The 22,193-nt window shown below is 35.9% G+C and overlaps 1 protein-coding gene across 1 annotated transcript; it reads left to right on the top strand.

Annotated features, from left to right (window-relative positions):
- The first annotated feature begins 6,548 nt into the window (after nt 1-6,548).
- LOC123234274 lies at nt 6,549-9,807 on the top strand. The gene is made up of 3 exons (XM_044660195.1): nt 6,549-6,742; nt 8,444-8,519; nt 8,997-9,807. The coding sequence occupies exons 1-3, from the start codon at nt 6,549-6,551 to the stop codon at nt 9,795-9,797; spliced, it is 1,071 nt and encodes a 356-aa protein (XP_044516130.1). The 3' UTR covers nt 9,798-9,807.
- Nucleotides 9,808-22,193: the final 12,386 nt, after the last annotated feature.

The following is a 22,193-nucleotide window of genomic DNA, read 5'->3' as shown; positions in this document are numbered from 1 at the left end:
GCCCAAAACCATTAGAACCAAATGGCAAAGTGAAAATAGAATCTACCAGTTTAGTGAGTAAAATTGCAACAAAGGCAGGCTGAGACCCAGTTTTTGCCAGGGCAAGATCACAGGCTGAACTGGCCGTCTCAGCCAAAAAGCCAGGAACTCTTGAGAGAGAGGAGAAAACCCTTCTTTTATTGAAACCCAGGAAAAGAGTCTTTGTGAAGAATGACACAATTGGCTATAGTTATAAAAGGAGAGTTGGCCTTTAAGTATGGATGGATAATCATGCAATTAAGGAGTGTTAATTCCTTGATAAGAGTCAACTACCTCTAATAATCTTAGCTAGAAAATCAGAACCATCCAAATCCACCATTCTCCATCGCCTTCTCCTTAGAAACCAAATCACCCTAATTCTGACAAAGAAAAAGAGGAACCAGGGAGAATAGTCCTTTGGGGAAGAGCTAAGCCCAAACTGCTTCTTTGTTTATGTGGAAATAAAACCAAAGGTCCTACTTAATTTGGTTAATGAGTAAGAGTCTCAGGGACTAGGAGTTATCACATTACTCAATTCACCTTTATTGTGATCTAGACTAAGAAATGGAGTTTGACAAAAGGGAAAAAGATGGATTATAGAGTAATGCTAATTAGCATATGTTTTAGCATAATACTTATTTGCCTCACCAGTCACCTCTTGAAAGAAATGAAATGAAATGAAAGTGAAAATGAAAATTCACAGAAACATTGTAGTCAAAATCCAAAGCTACCAGGTCAAAAAGAAACTACAAAAGCAACTGAAAAGATTTCAAGTACAAAGAAGCCACATTCAAGATCACACAAGACTTATCAACTACTTTGATAAAGGAATGAAACAAATGGATATGCTATTCCAAAAAAGAGAAGATACAGGCATATAACACAAGATAACCTATTCCTCCAAATTCAGTATAATCCTCTAGGAAAGAAAATGTATATTTTTTTAAAAAATAAAAAACTTCCAGTTATTCCTGATGAAAAGTTTAGCACTAGGAAGAAACTTTGAAAAATAAACACAGGAGTAAAGAGAAACATGCAAAGGTTTTAAAAAAAAAAAAAAGGATGAGTTATCAAAAGGGACTAAATAAGGAGGGGAAGATGATAAAAATTTCCTCCTAGAATCCTTATGACCCTTTAGAGATCATTGTTATTTACCCACTTTTCAGTTGTGTCTAACTTTGGGGGACCCCATTTGGGGTTTTCTTGGCAAAGACACTGAAGCAATCTACCATTTTCTTCTCTAGATCATTTAACAGATGAGGAAAACAGGGTAAAGTGACTTGCCCAGGGTCACATGGCTAGTAAGTGGCTGAGGTCAGATTTAATCTCAGGACTTCCTAGTTCCAGACCTAGCACTACCCCTTATATTAGCCACCTCACTACGCTAGCAGGGGTCATAGAGGGAGTTAAATAAGATAGAGAGGGTCTAAAGATTGATACTGTTATGCTTTGATGATATTTTTCTAAAAAAGGAAAGAACAAAGTAATACACTAGGGAAAAGGGCAGGGAAGGATGGAGGAACTAATCTCATACAATAGGAGTTTGAAACATTATATAAGAAAGGAGAAAGTAGGAGCAAGCAAGAGATACTTGAACCTTATTATCAACTGAATTGGTCAAAGGATGATAGAATGCACATTCACACAGAGATAAATAGAGAGATACATTCTCAATAGGGAAACGAGGGAGCGAGGAGGTATGACTGTGAGGAAGGTTAGATTCAGGGAAAAAATAATAAAGAAAACAATCTGACAGCCACAAAGAGAAGAATTGGAAAAGGGTTCAAAAAGGAAAGAAAGAAATGGTAAGAGCTTGGTATTGGAGTCTGGGTGAGAAAAAAGAGAAGAGGGGACATGAAGGAAATTTTATCAAGAATAGAACATTTTTGCTGATTACAATTTTTCTCAAGACTGCTTTTTTTTAAAAAAGCATAGATATTTATATGTATAACAATATAATATGTAACAATAATGTATGTGATTTGTTATGAATATTTAATAAACATGCTCATCCAAGAAAAATGAATTCTCACATTTACTATGTCCAAAAATCTGTCTCATTCCTTCCCACCCCACTCCCTCCTACCCCTTCCACTTCTTCCAAAAGGCAGGTAATATTATATAAGTTGTATTTATACTGTCATATACATAGTTTTCCTATTTTGTGGAATAATTTTAATTTAATAATAATAATTGTATAATTTCCCATTTTCCAATTTCCATATGTCATTGTATAAAACAAGACATATTGCTTTATAAAGAGTAAGCAGGAAATAGAATGGAGAAAAATGCAAAATTAATACACAAATAACTGTTAATGAGGATAAAATTAAATCACCTTAGCAAATGGAAGTAGAGAGTGAATAGATTAGAAAGCAGAATCCAACAATAAACACAGAATTTATAAGAAACATTTTTGGAAAATAAAAATCAACAAAGAGATTAAATAAGAGGCTAGAGAAATATCAATTGTATATCAGCTGAACTCAAAAAGTTAGGGATATCAATCATGATCTTAGATTATACATCAGCAAAAATAGGATTAATTAAAAGATATGAACAGAGAAACTAGATTGTGATGAAAGAACCCTTAGAAAATGAATTAATGTCAGTACTTATTATATGTACACCCAATAGCAAGGCATTACATTTTTTTAAAGTATAAGAAAAGGTAAACAATAGAGAAATATAGTAAAACTATTATTAATAGAGATTTCAAAGTATCCCTTTCAGACAAATCAAATCGAAAAGTAAATAACAAATTAAACCTGATTTTAATTTTAGAAAAGTTAGAAATGATAGACTTCTGACAACTGCTGAATGAAAATAGTATACTTATTTCTCAGCTGTGCAGGGTGCCTTTACAAAAACTGACCATGTGTGAGGGAACAAGACCCTCAAAAATGCACAAAAGTGGAGAAATTAACCATGATTTGTTGAGCATAATGGAATAAAGTTATATAAGGGTCATGGAAAGATTGAATTAACTAAAGACCAAATAACCTAATTTTGAAGTATTGGTGGGTCAGAGATGAAATAATAGAAACAATAGTTAATTTCATTAAAGATAATGACACCATGTGTTTTCTTTTACAACATAACTAATATAGAAAAATGTTTTGCATAACTAGGTAAGTATAACCTATATCAAATTGCTCACCTTCTCAGGGAGAGGAGAGAGGAAGTATGAAAAGAGAGAATTTTGGAATTCAAAATTCAAAAAAAAGTTAAAAATTATTATTGTTATTATTTTTTTAAACCCCTTACCTTCCATCTTAGAATCAATATTGTGTCTTGGTTCCAAGGCAGAGGAGCAGTAAGGGCTAAGCAATGAGGGTTAAGTGACACCCATGGTTACACAGGTAGGAAATGTCTGAGGCCATATTTGAACCCAGGACCTCCCATCTCTAGGCCTGGCTTTCAATCCCCTAACCACCCAGTTGCCCCCTTTAAAAATTATTTTTACATGTAAGTGAAAAAAATAAAGTATTAGAAGACAACATACTAACATTTTGGGGATACAACCAAAGCAGTACTTATGGGGAAATTTACGTCTTTGAATACTTTAAAAAAGAGAAAAAGAACAGATCATTGAAGTGACTAAGCAACAAAAAAAAGCCCTACAGCACAAAAAAAATTTAAAACCTTGATAAAACACTAACATAATTCTGAAAATAAAATAAGAGATTAATAAAATTGAAAGCCAAAAAAAAGACATTTAACTATAAGTAAATTCAGGAGCTGTTTCTTTTTTAGGGGTTGAGAAGGAAGATAAACCATTAGCTAATTTGAACAGGAAAACCAGATTACTAGTATACAAAGATGAAAAAAGGAGATATCACAACAAATGAAGACAAAATAATGGTAATTAGTAATTATTTTGCTCATTTGCATGCCTACAAAATTGGCAACTTAATGAAGTTGATAAATATCTGTAAAAATGTTAAATGCTTAAATTAATAGAACAAGAAATAGATCATTTAAATAATCCAGTATTATTTTTTAAAAATTGAAATAAGCTATAAAAGAACTCTCAAATTAAAAAAATGGGGACCAGTAAATTCTATCAAGCATTCAAAGAACAATTTCAATATTAAATAAACCATTTTTTTCTTCTTTTTTTAAAATTTAAAATATTTTTCCATGGTTACATGATTCATGATTTCCCCCGCATCCCCAATAATTGATCCATTGATTAAGAAAGGAATAATAATTTCATGCAAATCCCAATATGATTCACCAATTCTCCCAATAAAAAAGCCTAAGCCAGGCTCTAATGAGAAGCCTGCTCTGGGCAGGATTTGTGTGCAGTTAATTCACATGTAATACTAGGCATCTAGTGGTGCCAAACCCTGTCACTACCATCTCCTCAATCCCTAGTGAAGCTACATATTTTACAATGGTAAATCTCTGTTCTACTTTCTTTTCTATTCCTATCCATATAAATTCTAGAAAAATTTACTTTCAACTGGAAAGGTTCATAGTGGATGTGGATTCATTTGACTCAGGGGTATGTAGAGAGTCTGCCTTTATTTTCTCAGATTTTTACAGCTGAACTTAGCTACTATCATTTTTAGGGGTGCTGGCTAGCTCTTTTAGCTGCCTTGGGTGGGAACAGACTGGGATAGTTTTGAGCCAGACCTGACATCCTCCTAAGTCAGTGGTTCTAGGAAAAGAGAGGGACTTCCCTTCCTCTATTGGTTTATTCACTTTGTGCTGTCCCTTTCCCAAGTCTCTCATTAGAGGATTCATACCCTCAATCAAGAGAAGAGGTGAGTCTTCTGGACACTGCAAGTAACCACTCAGCATTTAGAATGGCCACATAGTGCATATGCAGTATTTTTCCAGCTTGAACAAAAGGAGGGAAGCCTCTACCCATGGCCTCAGGTAGATATACAGTTTAGCACTTCAGCCATAAGATTTTTTGCTTTAAAATCAAAAAGTTGTTTGGGGTGGCAAAAAAGGGGGTATGGATTAATATTAACTTTTCACAATATTTAAATGTTCTATTTAATCATTTCTGTTCTCTGACCTTTGTACAAATTATTTACAAAAAAAATAAATATGAAAGATACTTTTTTTCTAACTTTCTTTTTATTATGTGGCTTTTTATGTTTGTGGGAAATTAGTTTGAATTGTGATATCTTCTGTGAAATCATTTCCCCTTTGACATCCCAAGAACAGTTTGATTTTAAGTTTTTTTCCCTTAGGCTCTGAAACTGAGTTGGGTACTCCTTTTATTTAGATCTTAAAAGGATAACAGGATTTAGGGTAGGCCTGAGCAGCCACTTCTTCACCCACTTGAAAGATTAGTTAAAGAAATCAGCCAGCAAGCTAAAGCCTCTTTGGACTACAGTGGCCAAAAATCACATGGCAGAAAGGAAAAGGGTCTGTTGGCCTCTTTAAGACCCATCTCTTGTGATGAAGTAATGAGGGAGTAGTTGAGGTCTCTAACTCCACCTTTTGGTGGCTATTTACCAATCAGAGGTATCTTGGAATGTCCAGGGGACACACAAGGGGTCCATACTGGTGTGCCCAGGAAGTTCTTGCATTTTCTTTCTTCTGGCCACCAGGGTTCTTTTGCTGACCTCTCTTTTGCCCTGCTCACATTCATTGGTACCTGTTCAGATTGTGGACTGGCTAGTTTAGACAAATTAACTTAAAATTAGGAAATATTGCCCCTCAAGAATTTCAATCATAACATGTTAAAGCCATGTTATGGCTTGAAGTTTTTTTGATATCTGGTGTAAGAGATTGATTTAGGCTCACTTTTTATTAGATGTTTTCCCAGTACCTCTTATTGAACGGGGATCTCTTCCCTCAGTGGTTTGTGTTTTGGGGTTAAGATCCAGGTTTCTGTATTCAATTGCTTTTGGATCTTACTTATTATTTCGCTGACCTTGTTTTCTATTATTTTTTACCAATAATAAGTAGTTTTGATGTTTATTGTTTTACAGTACAGTTTGAGGAGGCAGTGTGATGTGCAATAATAGTAAGAGAGGGAATGGTTTCAAGGATGTTCAGGTATTGCCTCTGGTTCATATTGCTGTAGCTCTAGGCAAACTGAATGCCAATGGGCAAATCCTTAAAATGACAAATTGCTGGGCAGGTGTCAATCTGCCATGGCAGAGTTGCTGACGGTACTGTGAGGTCTATGTTCTTCCCAACCCCTTTGGGATATATTGCCTCTTTTCCTCTCTCATAGCTGCCACACTTGTGCATTTAGTGCCTTCATATCCTAGTTCATAATTGCTTCAAACTTGGCCAGTGATGACATAAGAAGTGTTTGTGACCTTTCCTCATAGCATACCATTAATTTGCCTATAAACAAACCCAAGGCAAAAGCAAATGTTCATTCTGAGCAGTAATCTACTGCAAAGCCAGAGAGAGCAGTATTTGCAGACTAGGGGAAGACTATAAAACAGAGAGCAAATCAGAAGGAAAGAGGAGAATTTAGTGTAAAACTGTAGGGCAAAATTAGAGGTTTGAGGACACGAATATAGGGCACTAAGGAGGCCTGGAAAACAACCATGTTGTATATGCAATTAGAAGCAGAGAGGGCAATTGCTGAATGGCTACTAAGAGAAAAGAAATCCTTGCAGGGTAGCAAAACACCTCCACATACAGAAAATTCTATCTCTGAAGAATCCTTTTTGGACAGTGATCTGCAATCCCGTGAATCCATTAAAGATTCAGACTGGTTGACATTAAGTGCACAAGAGCAGTAAGTATCACCAGATTTCCCTTTTGGAGAAAGAATGAAATGTTGCAAATGTTTCTCATTCTCCTTTGGAAGGACAACTATTTTTCTAATGAGAAATAACTATGCTTATGAGACTTTGTTCATCTGTAGAGAAACGGTTGAATTTCCTAAGGGGGAAACAAAAAGGGAACGAGGTCTAGACCCGTATTTTACTCCTAGTGATTTATTTCTCTTCTATCAATGCAGTTTGGCCATTTATAATTTTAGACTTTTCTGGGATAGTTAGAGAGATTAAGTAACTTACCCACGGTCACAGAGTCAGAATGTGTAAGAGGCAAGTCTTAAACCCATATCTTTCTGACTGATGCTGGCTTTCTATTCACAATATCTTCTCAGGGATAGGTTTCAACCAGTAAATGAAATGCCCTAACCATAACTATATAGATTATTATGCCTCTTGGTCCATTCATATCAGAAACCATTTAAAGACTTTTTTTTTACCCTTTTGAAAAAGTTTTAAATAGGACCTGTTTTTTTTTCCCCCAATGGTGTGGAGAACTTTAAAATCAAAGGGCTGGACTAGATGGCACTGAGGGTTTCTCTCAGTTCACAATCTATGATCTTGTGTTCCTGAGAAGGNTTTTTTTACCCTTTTGAAAAAGTTTTAAATAGGACCTGTTTTTTTTTTTTTTTTTTAAAACCCTTACCTTCCGTCTTGGAGTCAATACTGTGTATTGGCTCCAAGGCAGAAGAGTGGTAAGGGTAGGCAATGGGGGTCAAGTGACTTGCCCAGGGTCACACAGCTGGGAAGTGTCTGAGGCCAGATTTGAACCTAGGACCTCCCGTCTCTAGGCCTGGCTCTCAATCCACTGAGCTACCCAGCTGCCCCCTAGGACCTGTTTTTTTTCCCCCCAATGGTGTGGAGAACTTTAAAATCAAAGGGCTGGACTAGATGGCACTGAGGGTTTCTCTCAGTTCACAATCTATGATCTTGTGTTCCTGAGAAGGAAATTCCCTCAACCTATCGAGATTAGCACCTGCTGTGTGAGTCAGTTTTCATGAGTTCCCAGGAGTACTAAAAGGTTAAATAATAGCGCCCATTCATATAAGCAGCAAAGCATATGCCATAGGCCTAGAACTCAGAGGCCAAGTTTTCTATGTACAATAAGTGAATGAATGAAGCATTGAGTACTTATATGTATGGAGCATTGGGTTTAGAAAAGTGAACCAGTCCCTCTTCTCTAGGTGTGATAACGTAAAGAAGGTAAGTCCTGTGGTCCTTAGGATTACAGTGGCAAAGAAGATGTTAATGCCACTTTTTAAATGCCATTTCCATTGATCAGATCAGATTATCACAGGGCACCCTAATATGAAGTTCTGTTTACCGTGGTGCCTCCACCTCCTTTGGTTGCTTATGGGCTTGGGAAGCATGTGATCTCTCTTCAGCTTTTACTTTCTATCCCTTACTTTTCTTTAGAAAGGTTTTGAGGGAGTGGGTGGGAGGCCTTGGGAACCAGAGCTGAGGGACAGGAGCAGAGAAAGAGAACACATATATAAGGGGTCAGCAAATGTTCGTCGTAGATTTTGGAATATATGCCCCACAGATACAGGGAATCTGCTGTGGTTTCTGAAGTTGCATCATTTGACAGTATCAAAGAGACTAGTCACATTTTGCTTCTCTCTAAGACTTTTCTCTCAGCCTGATTCCACCTTATTTTCCAGGTTAGCCTGGGTCAAAAATACTCAAGACCCTCGGATTGCCAGAGGTCTCCGATCCCCTCTAGAGAAAAGGATCTTGGTAAGCCAACTGCCATACCAAATCACCATGCAATTTGGAGGCTACCAGAGGAATGAACAAACAGACTGAAAATATAGAGGTTCAAATGATAATTTTAATTTGAAGTTTCTTTTGGTATTCCTTTCCTTGTAAACTATGAATCTACTTTGTAAATTTTTCACATACAATCACCCAACAAAGGAATTTTTTTTTATTGACTTGTGGTGATGATGCCTCACAAAGCAAAAACCCTGAGAGAGTTGCTTGGTAATGAAGTTTAAGAATACTTGTGTAATGAATACACACGTGGTAGTGAAGTATAAACATAAAGATTCTTTCCTGTGCTATAGAATGAGTTATTAAACTTGTATAAAAAAGGCCTCTTTTTGTGGCAATTTTAAATCTGATCCTGGCATTTTCCACAGACAGTAAATCTTGAAAATATATTTTTTGGAGAAAAGTCATCATAATTGTAAATTTTGTACTTTTCTTTGACAGAGTTTAGGTGGAACACATAGTGCAGCTGCAAAAAGATTGTTAGCTCAAAAATATCAAGAGGAGCGTAAAGGCATCTATAAATTCAAGACTTCATCTCTGGACTACCGGCTCAGCAAAGCTGAGGCTTATTACACCTCCAACAAACAAGATGAAATGATGGCTCAATTGCAGAGGTATTTTTTGCCTGATTCACAAGAGGGTTCAGAACTATTTACAGAAGAAGAAATATGGCATCCCCCAAAATGGGACTATTTAGTAAATGAGAGAGAATTAAAGCAGATAGAAAGGCATATTTATAGAACAGAACACGCTAGAAACCTTAGAAGCAAAATGTACTTACCATACCGTGCCAGTGTCCAAAGGAAAAAATTTCTTCCTAGTGCTTGGACAGCAGAAAGTAAAGTGGATAGAGACAGCCAGAAAAGACCTAAAACAAGCGAGCAGATGAAAGAACTGGCAATAAAGCAAATCAGAGAACATCGCGAGCGCATGATTCGAGGGAGAGAGGTTATGCAAAGTCACATGGAAAAGCATTTTTACAGAATCCCCAGGCAGTTTCCTCTAGTTTCCAAACCAGAGGTGAAGAGAAAGCAAGTAAGAGTTTATGATTGGGTTGCTGCTTATCCACTTCTCCAACCTCGCCATGGAAAGCAGCTGGAAATAAGAATCCTTATTGAAAAGTCAAAGTTCAAAAGGGAAGAAAAGCAGGAAGAGAATAAAACCAAAATGCCAACTTGTTCAGTATTCTTGAAAATACCACCATTTTTGAAGAGTAAACTAGAAAAGATGAATGCTTATTAAAGTTATATTTCTAAGGCCAAGTTTAAATATTTTGGATGAAAATGCTTTCTGTGCCTTTTAAAATAGAAATTATAATACTAGATGAGACCTCTATAAAATTAAACTGTGAAAGGAATAAGAAAGAAGAAAAAAAGTTCATTTTTCATGTTGGAGGGGTGGGCAGCCCAAATTGGCTCTTAAACCTCTGGATAGGCTTGATGGGAGAATTTAAAAATTTCTTTTATTAGCAAAGGTAGACTCAAAAGTATGCTTTTTCTCAAAGAGCTGGGTAAGAATAAAGAAGAACTAGTAAAAAGATAATTTAGGAAAAGTACTTTATTCAGAAGAGCTAATCAATTAACTTATTAACAGGCCTGCTATATGCCACATGCTGTGCTCTGGGCACAAATAATGAAAAGGTCCCTATTTTAACAGAGCTCACATTCTAATAAGGAAGACTACAAATTCATGTATAAACATATGCTGAATAGAGGTTAGAAATAAGATGACTAAATCTAAAGTTTGGGAGGGAGGGCATTAGGAGAGGCTGATGGGGGATCAAGAAGGGAGAGGGTGATGTTTGAGCTGTATCTTATAGGAAGAAAATTATTTCAGAGGGAGTGCATTCCAGGAATGATGAAATGAGGCTAGTAAAAAGGTGAGGAAATGGGATATGGGAGTGTTATGAGTAAAAAACATTGAGAAGAACAGTCTGGTTATATTGCAGTGAGGAAAGGAAGTAATGTACAATGAAGCAGGAAGAAAGGTTGGAGACAGATCTTGTAAGTCTTTAAGTTAAACAAAAGGGGGCAGCGAGGTGGCTCAGTGGAGATGGGAGATCTTGGGTTCAATTCTGACCTCAGACACTTCCTAGCTGTGTGACCCTGGGCAAGTCATTGCCCTTACTGATATTCTGTCTTGGAACAGATGCTTAGTGTTGATTCTAAGATAGAAGGTTAGAGTTATTAAAAACAACAACAACAACAACAAAAAGTTAAATCCTTTTTCAGACCATAATGCTATAAAAATTACACTGATGAACAAAGGGATGTAGGGGAAAAAAAGGCTAAAAATTAATTGGAAACTAGCCTTATCTTAAATAATGAGAGGATCAAAGAACAAATCATAGAAACAATCAACAATTTCATTAAAGAGAATGACAAGCAGGCAACATACCAACATTTTTGGGATGCAACCACAGCAATACTTAGAGGAAAAATTTTATCTCTAAATGTTTATACCAAAACAGAGAGAGAGAGAGAGAGAGAGAGAGAAAGAGAAAGAGAGCAGATCAATAAATTCAGGGGTATATAGCAAAAAACAAAACAAAACAAAACAAAAAAACCCCAAGCTAGAAAAAGAACAAATTAAAAATCAATTAAAAATTCTGAAAATCAAAGGAGAGATTATTAAAATTGAAAGTAAAAAAACCATTGAACTAATAAGGAACAAGATTTCGGAAAAAATAAAATAGGTAAAAGAGTGGTTAATTTGATAAAAAAAAATAAAGCCAAATTACTAGTATCAAAAGTGAAAAGGGAAAATTCATAATCAATTAAGAGGAAATTAAAGCAATTACTAGAAGTTATTTTTCTCAACTATATGCCAATAAATCTGATAATATAAGTGAAATAGATGAATAAATATAAATAGTCCAGATTGCTAGAAGATGAAATAGAGTACTTAAACAATCCTTTCTCAGAAAAAAAGAAACTGAACAAGCCATCAATTAATTCCCTAAGAAAAAAGCCCCAGGGCCAGATGGATTCACAAGTGAATTTTAAATATTGGGATAGGTCTTTTGAAGAAAAACCCTGGACATATATACATGTTCCAGGGGCAAATCCCAGCATCAAAAGTGCAAAGAAAAAAATGACCAGTCCTTACTTACTCTGTCATATAAGACTGCTAATGCTCACTTTAAATTCTACTCTCTTGACCCTCAGGTAAGGCACTCTGCTATATAAATTATTTGGAAAAATAGCTAAGGAAAAAACTACCAAATTCCTTTCATGACATAATTATAGTGTTGACACCTTAACCAGGAAGAGAAAAAAAAACAGTAAAAAGAAACCTATAAACCAATCTCCTTAATAAATATTGATGCAAAAATTTTAAATAAAACACTAGCAAGGAGATTATAACAATTTATCACAAGGACCATATACTATGACCTGGCGGGTTTTATACCAGGAATGCAGAACCAGGAATGGTTCAGTATTAGGACTATCAGCATAACTGACCATATCAATAATAAAACCAAACAGAACCATATGATTATCTCAATAGATGCAGAAAAAGCTTTTAAGACAAGCTATAACACCAATTACTACTAAAAACACCAGAGAACATTGGAATAAATGGAATATTCTTTAAAATTATAAAAAGCTAGCATTTCCTGTAGTGGGGATAAGCTAGACAGAAGCCTTCCCAATAAGATCAGGAGTGACGCCATTATCTCCACTACTATTCAGTATTGTACTAGAAACGCTAGCTCCAGCAATAAGAAGAAATTGAAAGAATTAGAATAGGCGATGAGGAAATAGTTATAATTTTTTGTAGATGATATGATGATATACTTGAAGAACCAACCAGAAAACTTATCAAAACAACAAGTTTAGCCAACTTGCAGGATACAAAATAAATTCACATAAATCATTAGCATTTCTCTATACTACCTAAAAAGCCCAACTATGAGATAGAGAAATCCCATTCAAATTAAGTGTAAACAATATGAAATATCTGGGAGTCTACCAGCTAAGACAAACCCATGAACTATATGATCACAATTACAAAATGTTTTTCACACAAATAAAGTCAGATCTAAACAGTTGGAAAAATATTAATTGCTCGTGGGACGGCCTAGCCAATACAATAAAAATGACAATTCTACTTAAATTAATTTACCTTTTCAGCACTATACCAATCAAATACCCAAGAATTATTTCATAGAGCTAGAAAAAATAATAAATTTCAAAAATTCAAAATTCATATGGAAGAACAAAAGGCCAAGAATATCAAAAGGATTAATGGGAGAAAAAAATGAAGGTGACTCATCTATACCAGATCTAAAACTATATTATAAAGTGGCAACCATCAACACAATCTGGGCCAGGCACAGAAACAGAGTGGTGGAACAATGGAATAGTTTAGGCATTCGAAATACAGAAGTAAATGAACATAGTAAATTACTGTTCAACAAACCCAAAGATCCAAGCTTTTGGAAGAACTCACTATTGAACAAAAACTGCTAGGAAAACTGGAAAACAGTATGGCAGAAAATAGGCACAGACCAATAATAACATTATATGCCCAGGTAAAGTCAAAATGGATACAATGATTTAGAAATAAATAGGGATACTATAAACAAATTAGGGGACCACAAAATAGTTTACTTGTTGGGACTTATGGATAAGGGAAGAAATTTATGTCCAAAGAAGATATAGAGAAGATATAGTATAATATCTGACTAAATTAAGTTGAAAAGTTTTTACACACAAAAAACTAATGCAACATAGATTAGAAAGGAAACAACTGAGAAAAAAATCTTTATTTCAAGTGTCTCTAACAAAGAACTCATTTCTCAAATATATAACAAATTGATAAAAGAATACAAAGATTCTCCAATTAACAAATGATCAAAGAAGATGAACAGGCCATTCTCAGATGAAGAAATTAAAACTATCTTATCTTTAGTCATATGAAAAAATGTTCTAAATCATTAGTTATTTAGAGAAATGCAAATTAAAACCACTTCATGTCTATCAGATTGGCTAGCATGACAAAGAAGGAAAAGGATGAATGTTGGAGGGGATGTGCTAAAATTAGGACACTAATACATTCTTTGTAGAACTTCTGAAAAGCAATCTGGAACCATGCCCAAAAGGTCATCAAACTGTGACCCAGTGATACTAGGTCTATATCCCAAAGAGATCAAAGATGGGGGAAAAGATCCACTTGTACAAAAATATTTAGAGCTGTTCTTTTTGTGGTGGCAAAGCAGTAGAAAATGAAGGGATATCCATCAATTGGGGAATGGCTGAACAAGTTGTAGTATATAATTATAATGGAAGACTCCTGTGCCATAAGAAATGACAAACAAGGGGCTCACAAAAAACCTGGAAAGTGTTCTATGAAGTGATACAGAGAGAATTGAGCAGATCCAGGAGAATGCTGTACTGGGCAACAATAGTATATCAGCTGTGAATGACTTCATTATTATCAGTGACTACAAAGGATTCATGATGAAAAAGGTTATTATCCATTGCCACAGAAAGAACTAAGTCTAAATGTACATTGAAGCACACCATTCTTTACTTTATTTCCTCCCTGAATTTTTCTCTAGTGTAAGCAATATGTATCTTGTTTCACAAGATGATGAACATGGAAATATTTATTATACTGATAACACAGGCACAACCTATATCTTATTACCTACCATCTTGGGAAGGGAGAAAACATGGACTGAAAAATGTCAGAAAATGATTATTAAAAATGGTATCAATGTAATCTGGAAATTTTTTTTTAAAGTTAAACATTTTGTCTTACAGGCAATAGAAAGTCACTGGAGTTGAAAGAATGATCAGGGCAGTGCTTAAGAAACCTTACTTTAGTATGGAGGATATGCTGTGAGGATAAAGTTGAGGCAGGGAGATCAATAGGAAGACTATTACAACAACTAAGGCAAGAGGAGGGGCCTTAACTGAGGTGGCATCTATTGAGTAGGGAGAGGACTTAGGGTTAAAAACATGTTGTGAAGGGAGAAAAAGGCAAGATTTGGTAACTGATTGGACATGGGAAGGGTAAAGAAGCTAGGTGAATGCTGAGATTACAATCTCCATGACACAGGAAGTTTATGGTAATATCTTTAAAGAAACAAGAAATTTGGAAAAGTTTGTAGGGAAGTTTTTTAAGTTCAGTTTTGGACTTGTTGATCAGGTCTCTGGAACATCTAGTTTGAAAAGTTAATAAACATTCAACTGGTGATGTGAAGTTGAAGCTGGGGTGAGTCTAGGGTTGGACATATCAATGTGTAGGTTATCTACAAAGAGATGATAATTACATTCTTGGGAGCTACTGCGGTTACTGAGTGAGAGCATGTAGAGAAAGCAGAGAAGAGGACCGAGGATACAACCTCCAGTTAAGAGTCACATTATGGATAATAAGCCATGAAGAGAGACTGAGAAATTGAAGTGAGATACATAGCAAGTGAAGCAGGTGAGGGTGGTTTCATGTGGGAGAGGCTGGTCAACTATGCTAAATACAGCAAATATGTAGATAGACTGAAAAAAAGACTATCAGATTTGGCAATTAAAATAGTTGATAATTATTAACTGATAATATCAGTTGAATGACGAGGTGGGAAAGGTAGATTAGATTATAGAAGGTTGGGGAATGAGTGAAAAAGTTGAAGAAAAGAAGACAGTGTGCAGGAAGCTTTTCCAAGGAATTTGGCTGAGAAAGGGAAGATATATAGGACTATTGTTTGAGGATGAAGGATATACATGGGCATATTGAAGGTAGAAGGGAAGGAACTCGCAATAAAGGTTGAAGCTGAGTGAAAGGGGAATAGTGGATTAAGGGCAGCCCCCCAGCTAAACCCTTCCAACATTCCCTTCCAAATCTTAAGGCTTCAAACCAAATTTTGGAAAGATAGAATCAACAAAAGTTGGGGTGAGATAGTAAGGGGGGGCAATGATAGGGAATTCTAGCATGTAAATTCCTTTGCAACCCTTAAGGCCTCACAAAAACAAGAGGTATTTGGCCATTTAATTAATGGTAGCCATAAAAATGCATTTCAGCTAAGATGTAAGGTAAGAGACAAAACTTAAAAAAATAGCCAAATAATAATCTTTCCTTTTTCTGTTTTTTTTTCTTCCTAAAATAGGGGAATGCTTAACATTTCTTTATGGAATAGTGCTTTTAGTCTTCTGTGAATTTTCAGTTAGGATACTGTACTGGTCACATGGCAAAATCAAGAAGTAAATAGTGACCTGGTCAAATTTAATATTCTTTCCTTACTTCTTTGATCTATAAATACTCTCTCTCAAATCCTTTTTCTGGAGTCCTTTTTTATTTTAGGAGTTTTCAAAAATGTTATTTACTTTTTATAAAGTGGCATGCTTTTCAGCATTTGCTATTCTCTGAGGATCCTAATAGACTATTATTTTTTTGTAACTGAGTATTCTTATTCTAAGCCTATTCTGCTTCGTCTCCATTTTATTTTGTTAGAGATACCTTTTTTTATTGTCAAGAAGAAGGTATTCCTTTAATTATCTTCTTCAGTGAAGAGATAAAGTACATTTCTATATCTTATACTTAGGATGTGCCCCAGATTCCAGGATAGGATATTGTTTTCTAGTAGAGGAGGCAAGAGTTTCCTGATATTTCTACTCCCCTTTTCCTGGAACAGGGCACTGTGGGATGTCTCTTCTAAGTCTCTTACTATACATTCAATCCTTGGGGAGATGTTAACACTGAGCTGCTCATATCCCTTAGTATGGAGCATAAGTATCCAATGCTCCTTTGTTGGATCCTCTCAGATATCTAACTGACTTATCTTTAAGGGTTTCAAAGTGTTTATCTTAACTCTTCCTCCAACTCCATACACATTTGTTACCTCTCTAAAAATGAAGTTTTAACTTTATTTTGAAGGAGAATCATTTAGGGACTTTCACAATTAGGCTAAAGGCTATGGTAGCTGTCTAATAGTAATAACTATGAAAGTACTTTTATCTAAGAAAGATACATATCAGTAGCCTGACCATAAGATCCACAAACTTTAATAACATTTTTTCCAATATCTTTTGAGAATTACATACTCAAGAACTTTACATGAAGTACTATTTTCATTTTTCATATGGAGTGTTGTTTTATTCTACTAAATTTTCAAAAAAATTTTCCATGCTTGACTTATGTATAGTTTTTCTTTGCCTCAGATCACTCAATTGGAGTAAACTGGCCAGGTTTTTTTCTTTGTTCCTTTGTATAAGTTCTTTCTGTCACAAAGTGTCTGTTTTCATCACATAAATTCTTTCTCTTAGTACTCGATTTGCTTTTTTCCTAATTTTTCCAATGAGCTAATTGAAGCCTAGAGAGGTTAAGAGCATTGCCTAAAGGGTCACACAGGAAAGTGAATGATGGAGATTTTGAAACCAAATTTCCTGATGCTAAAGTCAGTGTGCCCCTTTGCTCTTAGAGGGATTCATCTCATCCTGTTGGGGATGTTCTTCTACTATGTCTGATCTCTAGCCCTTTGTTGAACACTGGACAAGGAACTAATAACATTCAGTGAGTGCTTTTAGACTGGAGAGAAAAAAGTGGCTTAGGAATATATCTGAGGTAAAGAAAGGAGAGTCAGATGGTGATCTAGCCAAAAATATTGTATGTGGGATTTCATGGGCTAAATATCCCTAGGAGTCTCAAAAGCTAATTTGAGCTCTTGAATGAAAAGGGAAGGAGAGGCATTTGGGAACTGTAATGCAAGGATGCTACAGAAGCTTTTTTGATTTTGCTAAGTTCAACTGTAAGCAGGCCTGGCAGTTAGGAGTTTAGAATTTTCAGAAAGTCAGTTGGAGCCTGAGGCTATAAATAGGACTGAAGTTCCAACTGACAGGACTTTTGCCTTCTGGCTTTGGCTTTGCCTGTTGGCTTTGCTTTTGGTTCTGCCTTGGCCTGTGTTTCTGTCTTTTGGGGCATTTGGACCTAGCCGATTTCTCTGGTCCTCTCCCTAACCTCTCCATAATACATCCCTGCTATTTTTCCCTGAATTCCCCTTTGGGTCCTGGGAGGAAGGGTGGGTTTTGGTGATTAGATATCATGGGTTAGTTTTCTGTAGGCAAGTAGGACATCCTTAAATCAAGCTATCCTTTATTTTATTGATCTAGTAAATACTTTACTTTAAGACAGTCAAATCTTCCTGACTGGGCGAGCAGGCTCTCTCAGTCTAACCCCTCCTGTGACCCTTCCCCCACCATCAGCTTTCTTCCCAGCAGCTGTTACAAAACCCTAAACCCCCTGTCTCCTTCTGATTATCCCTGACATTAATAAATCCCCTTTTTAACTACTCAAAGCCTCTGGTGAATCATTGTATTGAGGATTAAGGCAGGGGCTGAAGAGGGAAGGAATTTTCTTTTTATTTCTTGAGGGAACTGCAGGCATCCATCTTGGCAGGAAGTACCTACCCGAGACTTCCTGCAGCCATCAGTTTCACTGGCAGGGAGGAGCCCTTTTGTTTCCTCCCTCAAGGGACTTAGAAATTAGCAAGAGAAGTCCTCCAGTCAGATATAAAACATTGCTGACTGGCCCAATCCCCCTGTACCTTAGAGATACTTTCTCTGCTTGAAGGGTTCAGCCTATCTCTCCAATATCCTCTGTCTCTAGCCTCGGTGAATAAGCCTATTTAAGCTGCCTCCTGTATACTCCCTGTCATTCCCTTACCTTCCTATATGCCACCTCAATTCATCCCTTCTCTACACTCAGCTATCTCCTTCATTCCTCCTCCAATCACCTCATCTCCTTTTATCCATCCTGACTACCCAAATTGCCTGAGACCTGCCAGATTACCCAACTTTTTCATAACAGAACTCATGTGAAGAAACTGACCTCCAGAATTCTCCTGAGTTTCATTACTCAGATTGCTCTAAGCTGAAGTACTCTATTAGTCAATAAATAACAACTACTTAAAAACCTACTATATTACCAGCACTGTGCTAGGCAACTCTGGGGATACAGATAACAATCTTAAATTCTGTTTCCCTTTTCAATTCAATCCAATAATTTTTTTTAACCCCTACCTTCTTTTAAGCATTAGTTCCAAGTGATAAGAATGATAAGGGTTACTAGGATTAACTAGGGTTGCTCAGGGTTATATACCTAGGAAGCATCTGAGGGCAGGTTTGAATCCAGGCCTGGCTCTATTTACTGAACCACCACCTCACTGTTCCAATAATGTTTGTTAGGCTTTATTTTGTACCAGTCACAAAACAAAATGATATCTTCATTCAAGGAGAGCTATAGTATTCTTTGGGAGGTGGGTATGCAGGGGGAGAAATACAAACAACTGTGATATCCTATCCCTTCTATAGAGAAATAGTTAACAGGATTCCAAGAGAAAGAGATACATTTATTAATTTTTCCATACTTAAGATGCTCACTAAGTTTCCCTTTACTTCTTCACAGGAGTGAAAAATTTATGGCTCTTTAAAAAATGAGTAAATTTTATTACTTTCCATATCTTAGTTTTAGGAAAGTACCCTTTAGGGAATATAGGCTTTGAATTTCCTCTCCCAATTTCCTACTGGTATGCATAGGCTAGATCTCCAGATATTTACTATTTCTCCCCCTTTAAGATTCCAGGGGTATCCTGAACAGGTTGGATTGTCTTTCTAATTCTATTGGCTCAAGTTCTCATTCCACTATACTCTGCTTAGCAACAGCCAGTGATTATTTCCTCATATAATTTGCCAATGCCAGTTGGTATCTCTTCAGCATCAGTGATAATCAATTTACATCAATTAATTTTTATGAAGGGATATTTACTTTAAAGATATGGCAAGAACCAAAACCATCCATCCCACCTCCAAACCATATCATACAACCATTTCCATTCTAAGTATGTTCTTCCCTACACCACTTTAATCTCTGGGGAGAGAGGGTGCAAATTTAAAATGATTGCTACAAACATTTCCACTAAAGAGTTCACTTTTAAGTGTTTCATAGCAAATTGATAAGTGATTACTCCTGCTTGCTGGGCATGAGACTTCACCACTGAGTAGATAAATTGTTGGGCTGGATCAAGCAAGTTGCTAAAGGGCTTCAGTTACTAGGGCTGCTGGCTAGCTCTACTGGTTATTCCACTCCTCCTCTGCCTAAGAAGAATGGATACTTCAGGGACAGAAGTAACATGGACACTATATATATTCTAAGCTGCCAGCCACTTGGGTAGCCAAGACCCCTGACCCAGCTAGTCTACAGCAGTTCTTGCCTTGCTCCCCACCAAAGAAGAGAGGCTTAATTCAAACTTGGTCTTGGCTTTCCATCTTTGTCTTCATGTATTAAGTAAGCAACAGTCGCCTCCAGTGCTCATGATCTGATGTAGAAGCATGGTAGGATCCTCTATTCCAAACCACAGGAAGCAGGTTACCCCAGCAACCAAGTGGGTTTATTAAAAGATTTGGGGAGAAGGAAATGCTTATTAAAGATCCAAATAAAAAAACAAAAAGGGGTAATGTTATCTGGTTTGTTTTCCTTAAATGAAGCATTTAACACAAGGCACACAGTGAATAATACTAGTTGGCTTTTATATAGTACTATAAGGACATGCATTATCTTAATTGTTCTTTAAAAATACTCTCAAAGAATTAGAAGTACTTCACTATTTGCACCCCTTACAAAATTGAGGCTCAAAGAGTGATTGACTTGTCCATGGGGATCACACAGCTGGTGTTAGGGGCAGGATTTGAACCTAGGTTTTTCCTGATTCTAAGTAAAGACCTCTTTTACAGTAGGGTCATAACTTAGAAGGGGAGGGCTAGATGCTAAAGTGAACAGGTGTGAAAATTGTGCAGTCAGTCAAAATTACTCTTGAAATTCTTTTAAATAATCCATAAAGGATAGTACAATTATGTTTAAACAATTTAGTTGGAAAAGTGCTGGGTCTCTTTAAGAAGGCAGTCCATATCAAAGAATAGATGGGTTTGAGATGGTTGCTAAGGAAATAACTGAATGTAAATGTTGTTTTTCATTCTGCTCAATCAGAAGAGATATGAAAACTAGAACTACTAAACAGGTAAAAGCTTAGTTGGTAGGAAAACTTATTTAGGGGAAAATGTTTTTAAAAATGACTTCTTACCTAAACTATAGGGAGTGATCACAGCAGCATATAACTATATTTTTCCTACTTTACTAGGAATTTAAAGAAAGATACAAGGATATCAAAGAGGAGGGAGGGGTGATTTTAGCTGACCAGAAATTCTAGAAGACCTATTAAGGATACTGTCTCAGTGTAAGTAGAAGGGATAGAATGTCCATGGGCATGATGAAGAGGAGATTCTAGTATACTCTCATTAGTGATGTTCATCATATGACAAGCACAGTGAGGACTGAGAGGACAGCAGATTTACATCTCTTATCAACTTACTATGAATATAAATTTATTGAATGGAAGGGTGAAATGATAGGTGTAATCAACACTATTTAAATTGTATATATTTAAAAACTCTCTTTTCCCTACCATACAGTTCAATTTGGCAAGTTAAAATATTTGATATTAAAAAGTCACTTATGAAATGACTATCCATTGCTTCTAAACATGCAATAACATATACTTTTATAGAAAATAAGTGATTGTAAGATCTAAGCCTATTGATTTAGTGTCTCATTGTTCTATGGATATTACATAGGTTTCAAACTGGTCCTGTACTGGGGTCTCAAAGGAGGTGATGTTTTGAAATACTAAACATGGAATTTATGTTATTCATTCAATGAATATTTGTAGAGTACTTACTATGTAAGGAATGTGCTGTGGATGATACAAAGTTAAGAGGTAGTACTGTCCTCACCTTTAAATTCTAATAGAGTGCCTTACTTTTTGTGTAAAACCCTTCTAGAGCCTACCAAATGCAAATCAATTTCTTCCTATTCAAATCTCACAGCACTTTGGACTCCTCTTTTTTCATTTATCATATTCTAATATATTATTAGTTGTTATTTTGGGTACATCTTAGCTTTTATTAGAGTGCTTCCTGAAGGCAAGATATATTTTATTTTATCTTTATATTCCAGTGCCTAGCAACCAACATGTGTTTTACATTTACATTTATTGAATTAAACTTAATTTGTTAAAGTGAATACAAAATGCAGTAAACAATGGCCTGTACTTTCTTAGAAGGAAGTAATGGAAATGAGAGGCAGAGACAGGCATATTTAAGGTAGGATATAAAAAACACTCATATTTTCCAGGACAGTCTCAGTTTAAAACATTCCATCTTTTCATTTCCATTAGCCAGTAAAATGTCTAGAAAATTCTAATATTTTGTCAAGCAGTAACTAATCATCAGTAAGTACTACAATAAAAACATACAATGCCATCAAAGAATGAGTTCCAAAGTGTGGAGAATCACAGGCTCAAAGAACATTATTACTTTGTCTCTTCAAATATGTAGACTCTGTGTGGGATGGGTTGGAGGTGGGAGGCTGTACAGATATAGCTTTAGGTAGCAGATGTGGACAGCTGTAATAATGATGGCAATATTTGTGTCCTTGACAGAAAAATTCGGTCTATGATTTCACTGGTACAGGAAATGCCAGAATGAAGTAATTCCCTCTACCAGTGCAAGTCCAGATCTTTTTACAATAGCTTTAGAGTTGCCTAGGATGATGAGTGTTTTGACTAGTTTAAGATCACCCAGTCCTGCT

Source organism: Gracilinanus agilis, chromosome 2, assembly GCF_016433145.1.
Source record: "Gracilinanus agilis isolate LMUSP501 chromosome 2, AgileGrace, whole genome shotgun sequence".
Taxonomy (NCBI): Eukaryota; Metazoa; Chordata; class Mammalia; order Didelphimorphia; family Didelphidae; genus Gracilinanus; species Gracilinanus agilis.
Note: the sequence above shows the minus strand (reverse complement) of the source record. Positions and strands in the feature narration are given on the sequence as shown.